Source organism: Aquarana catesbeiana, linkage group LG06 (genome assembly GCF_042186555.1).
Source record: "Aquarana catesbeiana isolate 2022-GZ linkage group LG06, ASM4218655v1, whole genome shotgun sequence".
Taxonomy (NCBI): domain Eukaryota; kingdom Metazoa; phylum Chordata; class Amphibia; order Anura; family Ranidae; genus Aquarana; species Aquarana catesbeiana.
The window spans coordinates 59,108,047-59,128,147 of record NC_133329.1 but is presented as its reverse complement, the minus strand read 5'-3'; the positions used below and the strand labels follow the sequence as shown (position 1 = coordinate 59,128,147).

The following is a 20,101-nucleotide window of genomic DNA, read 5'->3' as shown; positions in this document are numbered from 1 at the left end:
AACGAATGCCAATACAGCCCAACCTGAGAACATGCACAAGAGAAATAACAGACAAGACAAGAGAACAACAACGCCCCTCTGTGTCTACCCAAGTATGAGCGGAAATGCCAAGACCACTGCGCATGAATAAACCTGATGATGGACCCCCCCTCGAGTGAGTAAAGAGTGAGCCCGAGTAACCTGCCGCGCAGAGACAGGTAATTAACTGAAAACTCAGGGCTGGTGCACCCACAGACCGTGGTGGGTAATCATACAGGTGTGGTGAATGAACGTGCATCGTATGACGTATGTTATACGGGCGAGAAGATTGTGGTCAACAATCATTAACAAACGAAACCTCAGCCCGTATGGATCTGTAGACGTGACAGATCCTGACATGTGAGCCCTAGCTACCTGACGCAGGTACAACCATGAACAAAAACTGAGACATGACAAACAACGAAGATGAAACAGCTACCGGAGTATGTGCTGTGACTGAACAACGATGCCCCTCTGAGAGATGCTGAGGCTGAACACTGAAACAGAAACGTTAGGGCAGAAACATGAGCACAATAACGCTATGACAGAAATGCTGAACTAAATGCTGAGACAGAAACGTGATGACAGTAAAACCCTGGGGCATGAATGTAATGACAGAAAATACCTGGGGCAGAAATGTAATGACAGAAAATACCTGGGGCAGAAATGTAATGACAGAAAATACCTGGGGCAGAAATGTAATGACAGAAAATACCTGGGGCAGAAATGTAATGACAGAAAATACCTGGGGCAGAAGTGTAATGACAGAAACCCAGGGGCAGAAATGTAATGACAGAAACCCAGGGGCAGAAATGTAACGACAGAAACCCAGGGGCAGAAATGTAACGACATAAACCCAGGGGCAGAAAGGTAACGACAGAAACCCAGGGGCAGAAATGTAACGACAGAAACCCAGGGGCAGAAATGTAACGACAGAAACCCAGGGGCAGAAATGTAACAACAGAAACCCAGGGGTAGACATGTAACGACAGAAACCCTGGGGCAGAAATGTAATGACAGAAACCCTGGGGCAGAAATGTAATGACAGAAACCCTGGGGCAGAAATTTAATGACAGAAACCCTGGGGCAGAAATGTAATTACAAAAACCCTGAGGCAGAAATGTAATTACAAAAACCCTGGGGCAGAAATGTAATGACAGAAACCCTGGGGCAGAAATGTAACGACAGAAACCCTAGGGCAGAAATGCCATGACAGAAACCCAGGGGCAGAAATGCCATGACAGAAACCCAGGGGCAGAAATGCCATGACAGAAAATGCTGGGGTAGAAAACGCTCAGACAGAACGCAGAGGCAGAAACACGATGACAGAAATCCTGGGGCAGAAACACTGAGGCAGAAATGCCATGACCGAAACGCAATGACAGAAACGCTGAGACTGAAATACTGATGGCAGAAATGCAAAGACAGAACCCTGGGGCAGAAACGCTATGACGGAAATGCCGAGACAGAAAAATTGAGCCTGAACGCTGAGCCAGAAATGCTGGGGCAGAACACTATGACAGAAAACACCAGGACCGAATAAAGAAAAAATGCCATGACAGAAATCCTGGGTCAGAGATGCCATGACAGAAATCCTGAGCCAGAAACGCTATACAGAAATCCTACGGCAGAACCGCTATGACAGAAATGCCGAGACTGTATGCCGAGACAGAAATGACGGGGCAGAAAGCTATGACAGAAAAGCTAGGTCAGAACACTGAGACGGAAATGCTGAACGCTTATGACAGCAAGCTAGGGCAAAACTCTAAGAGAGAAATGCTGAATGCTATGACAGAAATGCTGGACAGAACGTTGAGCCAGAAATGCTGAATGCTATGACAGAAATGCTGAACCCCTGCGACAGAAATGCTGAACCCCTGCGACAGAAATGCTGAACGCTATGACAGAAATGCTGTGGGGAAAAATACAGAAATAGTCTTAGATCAAAATACAATTCATGTTTAAAGGTTATCATGGACCTTTGCAGGAATCAGCAGGATGTTCTGACTTGTAGTCAGAGGGGCAGAACATTTGAGACAGAAATGCTGAGGCAGGAAACGCCATGACAGGAAAACAAGCGATGAGACTAAACGCCTAAACAGAAACGCTATGACAGAAAACCTGTGCCGAAACGATATGACAGAAGTCCTGGGACCGAAATGCTGCGATATGAACACTTATGACTGCAGCGGTGGGTGCCCGGGAGGCATGCGGCCCCCCCCCCCCCACATGATGCCCCACGTGAATACCGGGAGGTGAGCGGTCGTGTGAGCGCCACCCCCGGCTATGAAAAACTGGGAGACGTGCGGGCGTCCCCTCCACGGTGCATGGCGTGGTACCAGGGAGGTGTATTGGCGGGCGAGTGGCAAGTGGGTGGGTGGAGAATGGACGGACGCGCCCCCCCTTCCCCCGGCATGAGAGCCGGGAGACGTGGGCGGGCAGCACCCCCCCGGACAGATGGGGCTGTGGGGAAAGTGGGTGGTTGGAGGATGGATGACCGGACAGACGGCACAACCCCCCCCTCCTCCCCCGCAGTGTGAGTGGCGGGAGAAGCGGGCGGGCAGCCCCCCCCAGCACTGTCAGGAACAGAGGGACAGCGGTGGCCCCCCCAACTATGCGAGATTGTGCCCAGCTGGATGGATAGACGCCCCCCCTTTTGGGCGCCGGGAGAAGCCGGTGGGCAGACAGCACACTAACCAAATGGAGCCGTAGGTGATGGCTGGATGCCCCCCCCCCCCGCCGTGAGAAGTGGGCGGCTCCCCACAGCTCTGGCAGGCACCTGGATGAAAGGGAAAAGAAGCAGGCGGCAGCTGCTATACAAGACGAACGCCCCCTCCCACGAGCGCCGGGAGAAGCGGGCGGACCGCACCTGATTTAGCTGCTGCCGAAGGGAAGAAGGGTGGGTGGAGGATGGATGGACGGCCCCCCCCCCCTCCCCCGGCATGATCGCCGAGAGAAGCGGGCGGGCGGCCCCGTGGCGCCGTGCAGAGAGGAACAGACGGCTGGCTGGACTTTCTCCCCCCCCAACACCCGGAAAAACGGGCTGGCGGCTCCCCCCTGCAGCAAGCTGGTAAGGGGAGAGAATGCTGGCCAGCGAGTGGCTCCCTCATGGAGCTGTTTTTTGAATGGGGAGAGGAGTGGCTGGTGGCGGCGGCGGCCGAGCACCCCCCCCCCCTCCCGAAATACCGGGAGAAACAGGGACCCGTGAATATGGGTGCAGGAGGGTAGACAGGCGAACTCCCCAGCGAAGCACCGACAGAGGTACCGCTGCCATGTTGCAGCCGACCCGGAAGTGACGTGTAGGCCCCACCCCCTATTGAACCCAGAGACGCCGACGAGCCCTGGCCTGAAGGAGGAGGAGGCTTAAGTAGCCCTCTCAGCCTCCTCCCACAAATACAGGCTAGCCTCCAGCTAGCCTTTACACCAGCGTCCTGATCACCGCTACAATCCACACCAGCGTTCTGATCACTGCCATATCCCATACCAGCTTTCTGAACACTGCCATACCCCATACCAGTGTCCTGATCACCGCCATAACCCATACCAGCATTCTGATCACCGCCATAACCCATACTATCGTTCTGATCACTGCCATAACCCATATCAGCATCCTAATCACCGCCATGACCCATACCGGCATTCTGATCACCGCCATAACCCATACCAGCATCCTGATCACCACTACAACCCATACCAGCATCCTGATCACTGCCATAACCCATACCAGTGCTCTGATCACCGCCATAACCCATACCAGCATAAAAGTTCAGTTCTTTAGGTGGGGGCAGGATAGGTTTTCTTGAATAGGTGAGTTTTCAGGTATCACCTAAAGGCAGATAGAGAAGGTGATAGTCAAAGAGATTGCAGTAGGAAGTACCAGAGGATGGGAGAGGCTCCTATGGGTGAGCATGGGAGGAGGAGACAAGGGATCTAGAGAGCAGGAGGTTCTGGGAGCAGCAATCAGGACAGTTTGGGTGATATTTTGAGACCAGACTGGTGCTGTAGCTTGGGGCAGTGTTGTGGATGGCTTTCTTATGTTCTTACTAGGACTTAGAATTATATTTGTTGAGCAAGATAAAGCCAGTGGAGATATTGGCAGAAGGGGTGGGGACTGAACTGTTGGTAAAGTGGATAAGTCTGGCCACAGCATTCATGATAGACTGAAAGAGTGACAGCCTTGGCCAACAAGGAGGAAATTGATAGGCCAACAAGGAGGAAATTACAATAGTTGTGATGAGCGATAGCAAGGGAGTGACTTAGTATCTTGATGGTGTCATTGGTTAACAAAGGGTGTATTTGAAAAAAAAAGAAGTTACAGAGATGAAGGCAGCAAAACTTAGTGATTGGATGTGGGACCCAAAAGAGATGTTGGAGTCCAGGAATACACTTAGCAGCCTGGCATAAAGTAAGGGACTGATAGTTTTGCTATTGATTTAATTCTAAAAGTTGGGGGCTATTTTATTTCCTTTTAAGACTCCATTCTACTTATACAAAGTGATTATTAGTTTTGTTCTTTCTTTGTTGTTTCGAGAATTGCGTCTGCTGCACTTGGAGAAGAGCTGAGCTGCTCCATCTGCCTGAACCTTCATATGGAACTGGCGACACTGAGATGTGGACACAGGTTCTGCTGGAACTGTTTTGTGACTGCTCTGAATACACAGCAGGTATCTGGAGTTTTTCCCTGTCCGGGGTGCAGAGAGGAGTATGCAGAGTGTCCTGTGCCAGAGAAGAAAGTTAGGTTGAGTAACACTGTGGAAGACTCCCTATCTATGGAACAGGAGAAAAGTGAGCTCTTCTGTACATATTGTGTGCATTTTAGGGTGGCAGCTATCAAGACTTGTCTGCTATGTGAGACTTCTATGTGTGAGAAACACCTGACAGCCCACAACAAGGCAGTGGACCATGTGTTCAGAAGTAAAAAGTCCACAAGAAGCTTCTGGAGTATTACTGCTCCGAGGATGCCGTCTGTCTATGTGTGTCCTGCTGTCTGGTGGGGAAACATAAAGGACATGAAGTGGAACTTCTATGAAAGGTTTCAGAAAAGAAGAAGGAAAAACTGAGAAATATTTGTGAAAAAGTGACTACAGCAAGAGGAGCGATTGAAGGACAAATCCAGAATCTACAGGACCACAAGAGAAAAACGCAGGAAAAAGCTGATAATGAGAAGAAAAGAGTCACTGCCCTGTATGAGGATATGAGGAGACAGTTGGAGGTCCAGGAACAGAGAGTCCTGAGTGAGATCTCCAGACAGGAAGAGAAGGTCTCTTTGTCGGTTTCCACTCTGATGCAGCAACTGGAGACCCAGAAAGGCACCCTATCCAGAAAGATCCGTCACATTGAGGGGCTGTGTAACATAACTGACCCCATAACTGTCCTAGAAGAACAGGATATGGAGGAACCTGAGGTCTGTGACCTGGATGATTTCTTGATCTCACTTACATTGCACAGATCCCTAACTGATTTAATAGTCATTCTAAAATCTAAAAACAAATTCCATGTGACAAATTTGTTACTGGATAAATAAAACTGCACACAAATCATTGGCTTTATCCTTAGACTTGAAAATGGTATCAGAGTCTTATACAAAACAGGATAAACCGTACAGTTTAGCCATGATTCTGAATGTGTTTGCAGATGAACATGACTTGGAGGCCATGACAATAGACCAGGAGTCTCCGTTGCAGAAAGTCGGGGTCTATTTGGATTGTGAAGATGGCCGTCTGTCCTTTTACCAGCTATGTGACCCTATCAGACACCTCCACACTGACACCTTCCCCAAACCCCACCATGCTGTCTTCTACCTAAAAAATGGCTGGTTGAAGCTCTCAAGTTAAATAATATAAGCTTTGTATACCAAAGAGAGAATTAAAATGTTATTTTGGTTATAAAGGAATTCGTTTGATATTAAAAAAAAAAAAAAACAACACTGTTGAGTGGTTAAAAATTATTTATTTTATTATAATTAATCATTTTTTAACCACCCCCCCCCCCAGCCGATTGTCAATTGACAGCCAGGAGGGACATTCGTTCATACAGGCGGACAGCATAAGACGTTCTCCCAGATCGGGGGGGGGGGGGGGTTTGCGATCTGAAAGGCAGCACTGATTGGCATCACTGTTGGGGCTGCACTGGTAATCAGTGCAGCACCTGAGGAAATGCCACTGACTGGCTCTCCTCTCCTCACATTCTGTCAGTGTGAGGAGAGGAAAGCCGATAACCGGCATTTCGTTGTTTACATGTGATCAGCTGTGATTGGACATTTGTTCTTTACCGAGATCAGGGATGCGCCATGTCCCGGCGACACGGTGCGCCATCAATCGCCGCAATGCGTTCCCACCACTGGCGCACATGTGTGGAGAGAGTGGGGCGACGTCATATGACGTCATCCCAGAACAATAGAACCACCCCGCCGCCACCATTTCCCTAATACTGGAGGTGGTTAAAGGGGCACACTCAGCACTGCATAATGCAAAGTGGGTGTGGCCTAACAAAAGCAGGGGCGGACTTAATGGGCTCAAGACCAGCTTCAAAGTCTTCATAAACCACTTAGTAGTGACATTATCAACACAAGGTCAAGAAGTGCACCTCTTTGTCAAGTCCGTCCTTCTAGATAGAATATCTCATAGGAGTCATCAAACCTTCTGCGGCCGAAGTGATCCACATCAAAATGAGACCAGTGAGAGCATTTCTGTGCGATTCCACCTATCAGAGGAGTACGCCTTAGGAATATTCCAACAACAGTTTTTTTGCTGGACAAGTGACTTTGTGTGTTTCCCCTCTGCCAAAAACTAACTTACCCGTCTGCAAGAAAATTGTTGATTGTACGCTGACTGCAGCACATGTACAGCACTGTGTACACTTCTGGCTCAGGCCAGGCATCTGCAATGAGCTGAGAATAGAGTCGGCTTCCGAGATAATGTAACTGCAGAACACCTACGCAGAAGTTACAGAACCAGCGGTTGCCCACTGGAAGAGCAGAAGAAGATGGCAGCAGGGAGCGTGGACCTCACAGACCCACCAGAATAGACCATAGTGTGAAGACTTGCTCGTGGTGGAAAATGCTGCTGTCCACTAAACTTCTGCTTTAACCACTTAAGCCCCGGACCATTTGGCTGCCCAAAGACCAGAGCACTTTTTGCAATTCTGGACTGCGTCATTTTAACTGACTATTGCGCGGTCGTGCAAAGTTGCTCCCAAACAAAATCAACGTCCTTTTTTCCCCCACAAATAGACCTTTCTTTTGGTGGTATTTGATCACCTCTGTGGTTTTTTATTTTTTGCACTATAAACAAAAAAATAGCGACAATTTCGAAAAAAAAAACGCATTATTTTTTACTTTATGCTATAATAAATATCGCCAAAAAAATATATTAAAAAAACATTTTTTTTCCTCGGTTTGGGCCGATACGTATTCTTCTACATATTTTTGGTAAAAACGTTTATTGATTGGTTTGCGCAAAAGTTATAGCGTCTACAATATAGGGGATAGTTTTATGGCATTTTTATTAATAATTTTTTTTTACTAGTAATGGCGGCGATCAGCGATTTTTTATCGTGACTGCGACATTATGGCGGACAGATTGGACACTTTTGGCGCGATTTTGCGACCATTCACATTTATACAGCGATCAGTGCAATTAAAAATGCATTGATTACTGTGTAAATGTGACTGGCATTGAAGGGGTTAACCACTAGGTGGCGATGTAGGGGTTAAATGTGTCCTAGGGAGTGATTCTAACTGGGGGGGGATGGGCTTTGTGTGACACGACACTGATCACCGCTCCCGATTACAGGGAGCTGTGATCAGTGTCCTGTCACTAGGCAGAATGGGGAAATGCTTGTTTAACCACTTGCTGCCCGCCCGCCGTCATATGACGGCGGGACGGTGCAGCTGTTGTTCTGGGCTGCCGTCATATGACGGCGCAGCCTTCCAGGCAGCCCACCGTCCCGGTGCCCGACGGCCGCGATGTCCGCCGGGCACCCGCGATTGCCCGGTAACCGAGCAGGACCTTGGATCTGTGTGTGTAAACACACAGATCCACGTCCTGTCAGATGGGAGGAGACCGATGGTGTGTTCCTTGTACAGAGGAACACCGGTCTCTTCCCCTTGTGAATCCACTCCCCCCACAGTTAGAATCACTCCCTAGCAACACATTAACCCCTACAGTGCCCCCTCCTGGTTAACCCCTTAATTGCCAGTCACATTTATACAGTAATCAATGCATTTTTATAGCACGGATCGCTGTATAAATGTGAATGGTCCCAAAAATGTGTCAAAATTGTCCAATGTGTCCGCCGCAATATCGCAGTCAGGATAAAAATCGCAGATCACCGCCATTACTAGTAAAAAAAAATAATAATAAAAATGCTATAAATCTATCCCTTTATTTTGTAGACGCTATAACTTTTGCGCAAACCAATAAATATATGCTTATTGCGATATTTTTTACCAAAAATATGTAGAAGAATACGAATCGGCCTAAAATGAGGAAAAAATTTGTTTAAAAAAAAAAAAATTTGGATACTTATTATAGCAAAAAGTAAAAAATATTGTTTCAAACTTGTCACTTTTGTTTTGTTTATAGCACAAGAAATAAAAAATGCAGGGGTGATCAAATACCACCAAAAGAAAGCTCTATTAGTGGGGAAAAAATGAAAAAAAATTTCATTTGGGTACAGTGTAGCATGACCGCGCAATTGTTATTCAAAGTGCGACAGCGCTGAAAGCTGAAAATTGGCTTGGGCAGGAAGGGGGTGAAAATGCCCAGTATGGAAGTAGTTAAATCAGCATTTCCCCGTTCTTCCTCTCCGTGAGACGATCAAGGGTATCCCGCGGGACATCGAGTCTGCGGGACCCGCGATCACACTCACGGTGGTCGCCGCGCGCGCCCCCAAACCGCTTCTTAAAGGGCAACGTAGAGGTACGTTAATCTGCCTCTACGTGCCCTTCTGCTGACGTATATCGGCGTGAGCCCGTCGGCAAGCGGTTAATAAAGGATCCACTCAAAAAAAGAAAAACCAGTAGAGAATGGCTGCCAAAGTTCTATAGGATGAAAAGTGTTATACAGAGTAGACAACATCAGAAGCCACTTGAGAACCATGAGTGGTCACCTGTCTTGTGCTTACAGGTCATTGACATGCCTAAGAAGTGAGAAAACTAAGGCAGCCACCAAGTAGGCAGGTGCCTGATAAAATAAATGTATGTATTGCCAGTAAAGGATTCTGTATGGTGATGTGTCTTCCCCTACATGACTCGCTTTCTGCTGCCGAGATGATTTATGCAGAAGGAGACCAGACCTGGTGGTTCTGTCTGTGCATGGTAGGGGAACAGTAAGGACAATCTGTGTCAAGATATGAGCCGGAGTAGTGGAGGAGTTCCCATTTGTGGGACCCTGGGATGGGTTCTGATTACCAGACTATGGGGGGGAGGGGAGATTTACTAAAACTAGAGAGTGCAAAATCTGGTTTTGGCTGTGCATGGTAGCCGATCAGCTTCTAACTTCAGCTTGTTCAATTAAGCTTTGACAATCAAACATGGAAGCCTATTGCATACCATTTTGCAGAAATAACCTTAACCACTTGCCGACCGCTGCACGCCGGTGTACGTCAGCACAATGGCAGCGGTGGGCAAAAGGGCGTACCTGTACGTCCCCTTTAATTGGCAGGGCTAACAGCACACGTGCGCCTGCTGCGTACAGTGTGACCGTGCCAGCAGGACCCACAGACTCGATGTCCGCCGGTCTCCCGGTGATCGTGTCACGGAGCGGATGAACGGGGAGATTCCTATGTAAACAAGGCATTTCCCCGTTCTGTCTTGTGACATGACAGAGATCTACTGCTCCCTGTCATCGGGAGCAGTGATCGCTGTCATGTCCTAGGTAGCCCATCCCCCCCACAGTTAGAATCACACCCTAGGACACACTTAACCCCTTCATTGCCCCCCTGTTTAACCCCTTCCCTGCCAGTGTCATTTACACAGTAATCAGTGCATTTTTATAGCACTGATCGCTAGAGGTCGACCGATATATCGGCCGATATTTGGTGTCTTTTACTTAATCGGCATCGGCTGATTGTGCTGTTAAAAAAGGCCGATATAACTTCAGCACTACTTGTAAATGACTTCTGTAATAGAAGTCAATACAAGTTGCCTGAAATCTTCTGTGAATTGACTGCTCCCCTCTCTGGGCAGACTGCCAAATCTGATAAAAAGAACCTGAAGAGATACAATGTTTACACTTATGAATGAACTCCTTGTGTAGAAGCTCTCAGTTTAACCATTTAAAGACTAAATCTTTTCTGACACTTGTTGCTTACAAGTAAAAATCCTGTATTTTCTGCTAGAAAATCACTTAGAACCCCCAAACATTATATATATATTTTTTCTAGCAGAGACCCTAGGGAATAAAATAGTTGCAATATTTTATGTCACACGGTATTTGCGCAGCGGTCTTTCAAACGCAATTTTTTTTTGAAAAAAATACACTAATAAATTTAAAAAAAGACTAAGCAGTAAAGTTAGTCCATTTTTTTTCGTCCAAAAGTTTTGATTACCTGTTTTTGTGTATTTTAATATTTAAGATATAGTTTTTTTTGTTTTTTTTTTAATCTAAATTCTACATACAAGTGAACTGATTGGAGGTTTGTTTTGGTTAATAAATGTTGAAATGTAAAAAATTTTCTGTATCACTTACGGTTGCTTTCAGACTGGAGCGGGCATGCGTTGACGGTAAAATGCTGCTAGTTTTAGCGGCGCTTTACCGTAATTTTAGCGGCGCTATTCGGCTGCTAGCGGGGCGCTTTTAACCCAGCTAGCAGCCGAGGAAGGGGTTAAATGCGCCCCTGAATCGCCAATGCCGAAATGCTTTGCAGGCGCTTCGGCAGCCGAGCAGACCGCTCCAAAGATGCTGCTTGCAGGATTTTTTTTTAACATCCTGCCATCGCATCGCCTCAGTGTGAAAGCACTCGGGATATCACACTGAGACTGCAGGGGAGCCGTTTTACAGGCACTTTACAGGTGCTATTTTTAGCCCAAAAGTGCATGAAAAACGCCCCAGTGTGAAAGGGGTGTAACTGTTAGATTTTATGAGATGAAGGGAGAAAAAAAAAAAAAAAAAAAAATCGGCCTAATATATCGGCTCAAAAAAATAGGCATCACATATCGGCCATCGACCACCGCGATTTCTAAATATCGGCATCGGCCACAGAAAAACCCATATTGGTCGACCTCTACTGATCGCTGTATAAATGACAATGGTCCCAAAATAGTGTGCAATGTGTCCGCCATAATGTCACAGTCACGATAAAAATCGCAGATCGCCACCATTACTAATAAAAAAAAAAATTAATAATAAAAATGCCATAAAACTATCCCCTATTTTGTAGACGCTATAACTTTTGTGCAAACCAATCAATATAAACCTATTGTGATTTTTTTTTACCAAAAATATGTAGAAGAATACGTATCGGCCTAAACTGAGAATATATTTTATATATTTTTGGGGAATATTTATTATAGCAAAAAGTAAAAAATACAGATTTTTTTTTTTTTCAAAATTGTCTCTCTTTTTTTGTTTATAGCACAAAAAATAAAAACCGCAGAGGTGATCAAATACCACCAAAAGAAAGCTCTATTTGTAGGAAAAAAAGGACCTCAATTTTGTTTGGGTGCAACGTCGCACAACCGCGCAATTGTCAGTTTAAGTGACGCAGTGCCGAATCGCAAAAAGTGCTCTGGTCAGGAAGGAGGTAAAATCTTCTGGGGCTGAAGCGGTTGTAAAGGCTGAAGGTTTTTTACTGCATGAGGGTAAAAAATCTTATTTGTGCTGCTCCCCCTAATACTCATTTGAGCCACTCTCGATCCAGCAATGTGCATGGGAGCCTCAGCTTTCCGGGTCTTTCTCTCCTTATTGGCTGAGACACAGCAGTGGGAGCCATTGGCTTCCACTGCTGTCAATTGCAGCCAGTGAGCAAATGAGGAGGGGGGGGGGCGAGGCCGAGCCATGGCTCTATGATGCATAGAGCGGGGCTCGGGAGCAAGCATGCACCAGTGCCCCATAGCAAGCGGCTTGCTATTGGGGATACTGGTCAAGGGGGAGGAGCCAGGGCCGCCGGCGGGGGACCCAATAAGAAGAAGAAGATGGGGCTGCTCTGTGCAAAACCCTTGCACAGAGCAGGCAAGTATGACATGTTTGTTATTTAAAAAATGAAGCTTTAATATCACTTTAAGCCAAAAGGTATGAACAGCACAATACAGCACAGCCTAGCCCAAGCTCAGTACAGTGTTTGAAGGAAGGGTGGTCATATACTTATGATTCTGATGTTGCATTGAATGCATTACCCATAGCTCCCAACTGTCCCTGAAAGTCCCTCTGTCCCTCTTTCCTCTTCATTTGTTCCTCATTTTGATTGTTTCACACAGAGGCAGAACCGGGATCTTCCAGTGTAAACACGGCAGATCCCCGTTCTGACAGGGGAGCTGAGAGTGATCGTCTGTTCCTAGTGATTAGGAACAGCGATCTCTCTCCACCAGTCAGCCCAGCCCCCCATACAGTTAGAAACACCTCCCTAGGGAACACGTTTAACCCTTTGATCGCCCCCTAGTGTTAACCCCTTCCCTGCCAGTGACATTTATACAGTAATCATTGCATTTTTAGAGCACTGATCGCCCCAAAAAAGTGTCAAAAGTGTCCGATCTGTCCGCCGCAATGTCGCAGTCCTGCTAAAAATCGCAAATCACAGATATACTAGTAAAATAAAAAAAAAAAGAGGCCATAAATCTATCCCCTATTTTGTAGGCTTTATAACTTTTGCACAAACCAATCAGTATACACTTATTGCGATTTTTTTTTTACCAAAAATATGTAGAAGAATACATATCAGCCTAAACTGTTTTTTTTTTTTATTTTTTTGGGGGGGATATTATAGCAAAAAGTAAAAAATATCGTTTTTTTCTTTTTTTGTTTAAAGCACAAAAAATAACAACCACAGAGGCGATCAAATGCCACCAAAAGAAAGCTCTATTTGTGGGGAAAAAAAGACGTCAATTGTGTTTGGGTACAACGTCGCACGACCGCGCAATTGTGAGTTAAAGCGACGCAGTGCCGTATCGCAAAAAAATGGCCTGGTCATTAAGGGGGTAAATCCTTCCGGTCCTTAAGTGGTTAAGGGGGGGGGGGGGCGTGGTGGGGGTGTGTCCTATGCCTACATACTTTTGTTAATAGGTGTCCCTCATTCCCATCTCAGAAAGTTGGGAGGTATGGCATTACCATTGAAATGCCCAAGAACTGTAAATATACTCTTGTTCAGTAAATGAAGATATTGGGTGGCAGGGTGCCCGACTTAGAGCCCACTGCAGAACAGAACCCGCCTAGGGACCAAGCCTGGAGCTGCAGGTATGCAAGGCCCTGGGAACTAAGTGCAGTGGCTCCAGTCTTTGCCTTTTGGTTGGACGTGATCAAGTTCACCGTGTATGGTGTTGTGAAGAGCTGGTGGAGGAGGATCAGTGTACAGCGCCGTCTCCCTCATAATGTCTTAGTAGTCAGAGGAAGGACAGGTGTCACTGGCACTGACGTGATCCTTCAGTGTGTGGGGCCTGGTAAAATAATTATGAGTATAATAAATGTTTATTTGCATCAATTCTCTCATGCAGCCTAAGGCTGGCCACACATGGTCGAATTTCGAAAGAATTTTCTTTTGAAAATTGCGTTTTGTGATCTGATGGTGCCACCATTGATTTCGAAATTCGGCCAACCCGACAGCGTGTTCCAGTTCCTGCCAATATCCAGCAACTTCGCACAGCTATTGAAGAGGAATGGACCAACAACAACCTGATCAACTCTATGCAAAGGAGATGTGCTGCACTACGTGGGGCAAATGGTGGTCACACCAGGTACTGACTGGTTTTCAGACCCCCCCCCTCTGACCCTCCAATACAGTAAAACTGCACATTTTAGAGTGGCCTTTTATTGTGGCCAGCCTAAGGCACACCTGTGCAATAATCATGCTGTCTAATGGCCACTCATTGAAATTATAAGAAAATAGGTTTAAGCTTAAACTACATAGAGGGTTCTTTACTTTAAGAGTGTCAAAGATGTGGAATCCCCTTCCACAGGCGGTGGTCTCAGCGAGGGTCATCGATAGTTTCAAGAAACTATTAGACAAGCACCTGAATGACCGCAACATACAGGGATATACAATGTAATACTGACATATAATCACACACATAGGTTGGACTTGATGGACTTGAGTCTTTTTTCGATCTCACCTACTATGTAATCAGCATCTTGATATGCCACACCTGTGAGGTGGATGGATTATCTTGGCAAAGGAGGAGTGCTCACTAACACAGATTTAGACAGATTTTTGAACAATATTTGAGAGAAATAGGCCTTTTTTGTACATAGAAAAAGTCATAATTCTTTGAGTTCAGCTCATGACAAATAGGGGCCAACACAAAAGTGTTGTGTTTATAATTTTGCTCAGTGTACATAGATATTCACAAATTAATACAAGCTTGTTAGACATCCGATTCAAAACCATGGCCATTAATATGGAGTTGGCCTCCCTTTGCGGCTATAACGGCCTCCACTCTTTTGGGAAGATTTTCCACAAGTTGGAGGACGTCTGTGGATATTTTTGCCCATTTTGAGATCAGGTACTGATGTTGGATAAGAAGATCACAATCCAATTCATTCCAGTAGAGTTGAGGTCAGGGCTCTGTGCAGGACACTCAGGTTTCTCCACGCCAAACTTATCAGACCATGCCTCGATGGAGCTGGATTTGTACACAGGAGTACAGTCATGCCGGAACAGAAAGGGGTCTTCAAACTTACCAGTTACAAGGTTGGAAGTACACAAATGTCCATACACACCACTGCCAACCACTGGACCATCACACACCTCTGCCACCAATGTCCCCCTGCACACCTCTGTACCCCTCTAACACACTTCTGGTACCACTGTACCTCCCAGCACACCACTGTACCCTAATGCCCATCCAAACTGCACACCTCTGTACCCCCTAACACACCTCTGCCACCACTGTAGCCCAATGTCCTAACCAACCTGCACAGCTATGTACCCCCTAACACACCTCTACCACCACTGTACCCTAATGCCCCATCCAACCTGCACACCTCTGCCACCACTATACTTATCCATACTTCTGTACCCCCTAACTCACTTCTGCCACCCAAGCACACCTCTGCCACCACTGTACCCCCGCACCCCAATGTAAACCAATGCCCCATCCAACCTGCACACCTCTGTGCCCCCTAACACACCTCTGCTACCACTATACCTGTGCATACTTGTGTACCCCCCAACACACTTCTGCCACCACTGTACCCCAATGCTACCAAGGCCCCATCCCCCTGTACACTTCTGCTACCACTTTACCTATCCATACTTCTGTACCGCCCAACACACTTCTGCCACCCAAGCACACCTCTGCTACCACTGTACCCCAATGCCACTAATGCCTCATCCAACCTGCACCCCCTAACACACTTCCGCCACCACTATACCTGTGCATACTTCTGTACCCCCTAACTCACTTCTGCCACCCAAGCACACCTCTGCCACCACTATACCTGTCCATACTTCTGTACCTCCTAACAGTTCTGCCACCCAAGCACACCACTGTACCCCCGCACCCCAATGTCACCATCCATCCTGCACACCTCTGTACCCCCTAACACACTTCTGCCACTTTACCGTCCATACTTCTGTACCCCACAACACACTTCTGCCACCACAATGCACATCCAACCTGCACACCTCTGCCACTAATATACCTATCCATACTTCTGTACCCCCTAACACACTTTTGCCACCCAAGCACATCATTGCATAATGTACCTCTTATTCTAAAAAGAAAAAAAAAAAAAAAAAAAAACAAATTGAACGAGCCAATAAACCAGATTAAATGAAAAAACAAATTTTTTTAAAATCCATATATTAGTTTGTGGGTCTCACCCCCTGTGTAACCTCTGCCCTACTTATCTCCCTGTCTGTTGCAATTCAATGGAACATGTGGGGATGTTAGCATGTCAGGAGGCTCCACCCCCCAGCACAATGCATGACAAAATGCAGTACTTACTACTGACCCCTGAACTCTGTGTTATTCCTAAATCCTGCACTGTGCATTACATACTACTGACCCCCTGAACTGTGTATTACATACTACTGACCCCTGAATTATTCTTGAATCCTGACCTCTATGTTACATACTACTGACCCCTGAACTCTGTTACTCCTGATCACTGCACATTACAAACTACTGATCCCTGAACTCTGTGCTACTCCTGACCCCTGCACGGTGCATTAGATACTACTGACCCCTGGACTATGTGTTACTTCTAAGCCCTGTTTTCAGCTTGCAACCTTCTGTCTTCTTCCCATGATGCAGTGCTTGGGCCTGAGCAGCCAATAACCTGGCCCCAACATTGTCATGGAGGGGGGGGGGGGGGGGGGGGGGGGAAATAAAGAGTATCAGAGGATAAGCTGTCGATAGAACCTGTTACTTTGCCCTGAATGAGGAATGTGACCTATCCTCTTAGGATCATTGCCCTTATTCTTGGTAAATATAACAAAGTTGGAGAGCCGACACTTTAAACATTAAGTAATGTGATTGGGCAGATATCCAGACATTTGTGTAACAAAAAAACTTTATTGACTAATGTCTACACAACAACTTCCTCTGCAGCCATGAAATGGGGTATTTGCAATGTCCATTCACTGACAGTGGAAGTCGCCTCCTCCTCCCCCCTCCCAGCGCGATGCTCTGCAGCATGTTCCAGTGCTGGGAGGATGGCGGGTGAAACAGTCAGCAGCTCTCGGCCGCTCTCTTTCAGGAGTGATGTTCTGCTGCTCACGGTGGGTGTTAGGAGCGATGCTCTGCAGCAGACTTGCAACCATCCTCCTCATTTTCTGCTCTGCATCTTCCCTGTGAGCGGGAGGCCGGTGCGTCAGCCCACTCTGACTCTCCAAGATCTCTGTGTCTGTACCTTGCCATCGGTCTGTGCGCCCTGGTGCCGTCCGGAGATGTATACTGTGGGCAGAAGATCAACATGATAATAAACTTTTTCTTATTAAAACCATTTTGTTTTCATTACATGCATCATCATTGGGTCTCTCTGCTTCTCTATGCAATGCAGGCAGATCATGGCTGGTGGGAGGGGCCAGCGGGGAGCTTTATAAAAAGCCTTCTGAAAACATCTCAGCACCCGCCCTCAGTACTCCTCTTAACTCTAAATGCAGGTAGTGGGCTGGCTCTTGGGAGGAGTCATGTTAATATGGAGACACTTTGATGGGTGGGTGCGTCAGCCTGGAGAAGTGGGGGGTCCTAGGCAAGTGACATTTACATAGGTAAGGCCCACATGTGATGCTGAGCCCCCCGTGATTGGAGGAACTGAAATCCAATGAATGAAAGGCAAGGGCCAGGGACAGTTAGATTATGCTGGATATCCTGCAGGCAGGAAATGAGGCAGGCTCTATCTTCTAACCATAGGTGTGCGCACAGGGTGTGCTGGACGTGCCCGGGCACACCCTAATCACCCCATGTGCATTAGCATGATCCCCGACACTCACCGGAGTCTCACTCTTTGCCTCCTTTGCCCTTTTTCTTGGCTTCAGTGCGCTGCAGTTTGTCGGTGATCTTCCTCTCGTGGCCGCCGGGACTGTCCCGGTTGGTGTTCTCTCTGGCCTCTTTTTTCGTACGACCTTTCCTGGCGGCGGTGGGCACTGGAGGGGGAACAACGAACAGATGTTGGCTCAGGGTTAAGGAAAACAAATAATTACCATATATGGGAAACTCTACAATGTATCCAAACCAAGAGGACACCCATGTGATACGTTGTAGCCTTCCAGTCCTTAGAAAGGGCGGAGCTACTTTTACACAGGTGGGGTTTATTTTAAGGGAAACGTCCTTTAAAAAGGTTCTAAAGACACTAACCACCATGAAATTCTGTCCTTTGGGGAGGGCATTTTAAGCCAATGGGACTACATTGGTATTTAGGCAGTACTAGAAGTCCCACGTGTGGCCTGGCAGAGCAGATTAATAATAATAATAATAATAATAATAATAATAATAATAAGTATCCGTGTTTAGTATTTTTTTTTTTTTTTTTTTTTTTTTGGAGGGAGGGAATCAACAAGTTTGAACCTGGAAGGAATGAGTCTATTATAAAGGAGGATGAACATTTGGAGGTGATGGTGTCTTATCTATGTAAGAGGAGAACCCCCTGAGCTCCCCGCTCATTCAACTAATTCTATTAATGGTCCAAATCATCATTTCATGCAGTTTACAATTGTCATGCGCCCCCCCCCCCCAAAAAAAAATATATATATAACTTTTTTTGGGGGGGGGGGCGCATGACAATTGTAAACTGCATGAAATGATGATTTGGACCATTTAATAGAATATAGAATTAGTTGAATGAGTGGGGAGCTCGGGGGGGGGGGGGGGGGTTCTCCTCCTACATAGATAAGACATATATCACAACAACAAATTTCATACTCCCTTCCCTCAAAAAAAATCTATTTATTATTTTGTAAACATTTTAATTATATCCATTTCAGGTGTGAATTATTCTTTATTTTCTATTTCATTCACTTAATTTCCCTTTGGAAATAAAGTATTCTGAATCTGAAAAATAAAATTATACTTCAACTTTTTTTTTTTTCCCCAGTTGAAACTAACGCACTACTAATTTTATTTCTGGTTTATATTGTTCAATTTACAATTTTTATGCACCCCCTCCCTCCCCAGAAAAAAAAAAAAAAAAAAAAAAAAAAAAAAGGGGGGGGGGGTTAGGGGTTGTCCCCCCCCCCATTATCTTTTTTCAATTGAAACTTTCTTAAATCTTATTTCAGGTTCACAATATTCCCCATTTCATGAAATTACTACATTTAAAAACTTTACTGCTATTTACAATTTTCATACCCCCACTCCCCCCCAAAAAAAAAAAAAAAAAAAATTTATAATATATATATATATATATTTACTGCAATTAAAAAATTTGCCTCCCCCCTCTATTTCAAAAATATACTTTTTACAGATTCAATTAATTTTTTCAATACTATTTCTTGCCCAAATAACTTATTTTTATGCAATTTACATATTTTCATGGCCCCTCTTCTCCAAAAGTTTAAATTGGAAATAAAATGTGAACTAGTTGGAAAAAAAACAACAACAACAATAATAATATAGTATATGTGATTTTTTTCCAATGTAATAAATATTTGTTACTTACAGGCGTAGCGGTCGGTCAGGTTGTAGTAGTCGTAGTTGTCGAAGTAGCGCACCTCGAAGTCGGTGGGCTGAAGTTTCTCAGCTTCTACGTAGGAGCTGCTCATGTTGGCGATATGTGGGGGTCTCCTGGGGGTGTCTTGGTAGTCGATCGGTGTGCTGGAATCGCAGTCGATGGGTCTGTCTGTGCTCTTCTCTTCTCTTCACTGAGTTGTTATGATATGAAGTCTTTGTTCTGATTCTTTATAGTCAGCGTGGCTCCACCTTGACTCCTCCCAACAGTGTGCTGCTCCACCTTGACTCCTCCCAGCAGGGTGCTGCTCCACCTTGACTCCTCCCAGCAGGGGTGCTGCTCCACCTTGACTCCTCCCAGCAGGGGTGCTGCTCCACCTTGACATTGCATCAGACTATATTGTTTGTGTACATTAGATTACACCATCCCTCCATCACCACCCCACCCGGGCACCCTGCAGAGCATTGCTCTCCATTATTACCATTGTGCAGGAGATCCTTGCAGAGCATTGCATCTTTTTGAGACCAGCAGAGCATTGCACCTTTACCAGTGACCAGTACTACCTGGGGCTCTGCAGAACATTGCACCTTCACGTGTGCCTTGTATTATGATGAACACTCCAGTGCATTACACCTGGAAGTCCAGCAGAACATTGCATCCTTGTATATGACCTATGTATTATAGTGAGTGCTGCAGAGCATTGCACCATTTTCTGTAACCAATGTGGGAAAATTAGCAGTGTTGCATTCTTTTATGTGACCTATAATATTGTGAGCTCTGCAGAGTATCGCACCTCAGACCAATGTTATACAGAATCCTGC

The 20,101-nt window shown here is 46.0% G+C and overlaps 1 protein-coding gene and 1 pseudogene across 1 annotated transcript; one reads left to right on the top strand and one right to left on the bottom strand.

Annotated features, from left to right (window-relative positions):
* The first annotated feature begins 1,601 nt into the window (after nt 1–1,601).
* On the top strand, nt 1,602–6,110 carry LOC141147967 (E3 ubiquitin/ISG15 ligase TRIM25-like; annotated as a pseudogene).
* Nucleotides 6,111–16,667: 10,557 nt separating this feature from the next.
* On the bottom strand, nt 16,668–19,510 carry NUPR1 (nuclear protein 1, transcriptional regulator). Its single transcript, XM_073636013.1, has 3 exons — nt 19,272–19,510; nt 17,608–17,760; nt 16,668–17,068 (listed from the first exon to the last, which is right to left on the bottom strand). The coding sequence occupies exons 1-2, from the start codon at nt 19,372–19,374 to the stop codon at nt 17,615–17,617; spliced, it is 249 nt and encodes an 82-aa protein (XP_073492114.1). The 5' UTR covers nt 19,375–19,510; the 3' UTR covers nt 16,668–17,068; nt 17,608–17,614.
* Nucleotides 19,511–20,101: the final 591 nt, after the last annotated feature.

Excerpts from the sequence above, each read along its gene's own strand:
- NUPR1 (XM_073636013.1), bottom strand. The coding sequence starts at position 19,374 with ATGAGCAGCTCCTACGTAGAAGCTGAGAAACTTCAGCCCACCGACTTC. Across the intron at positions 17,761-19,271 it reads CCTGACCGACCGCTACGCCT|TGCCCACCGCCGCCAGGAAA; the intron begins GTAAGTAACAAA and ends TTCCCCCTCCAG.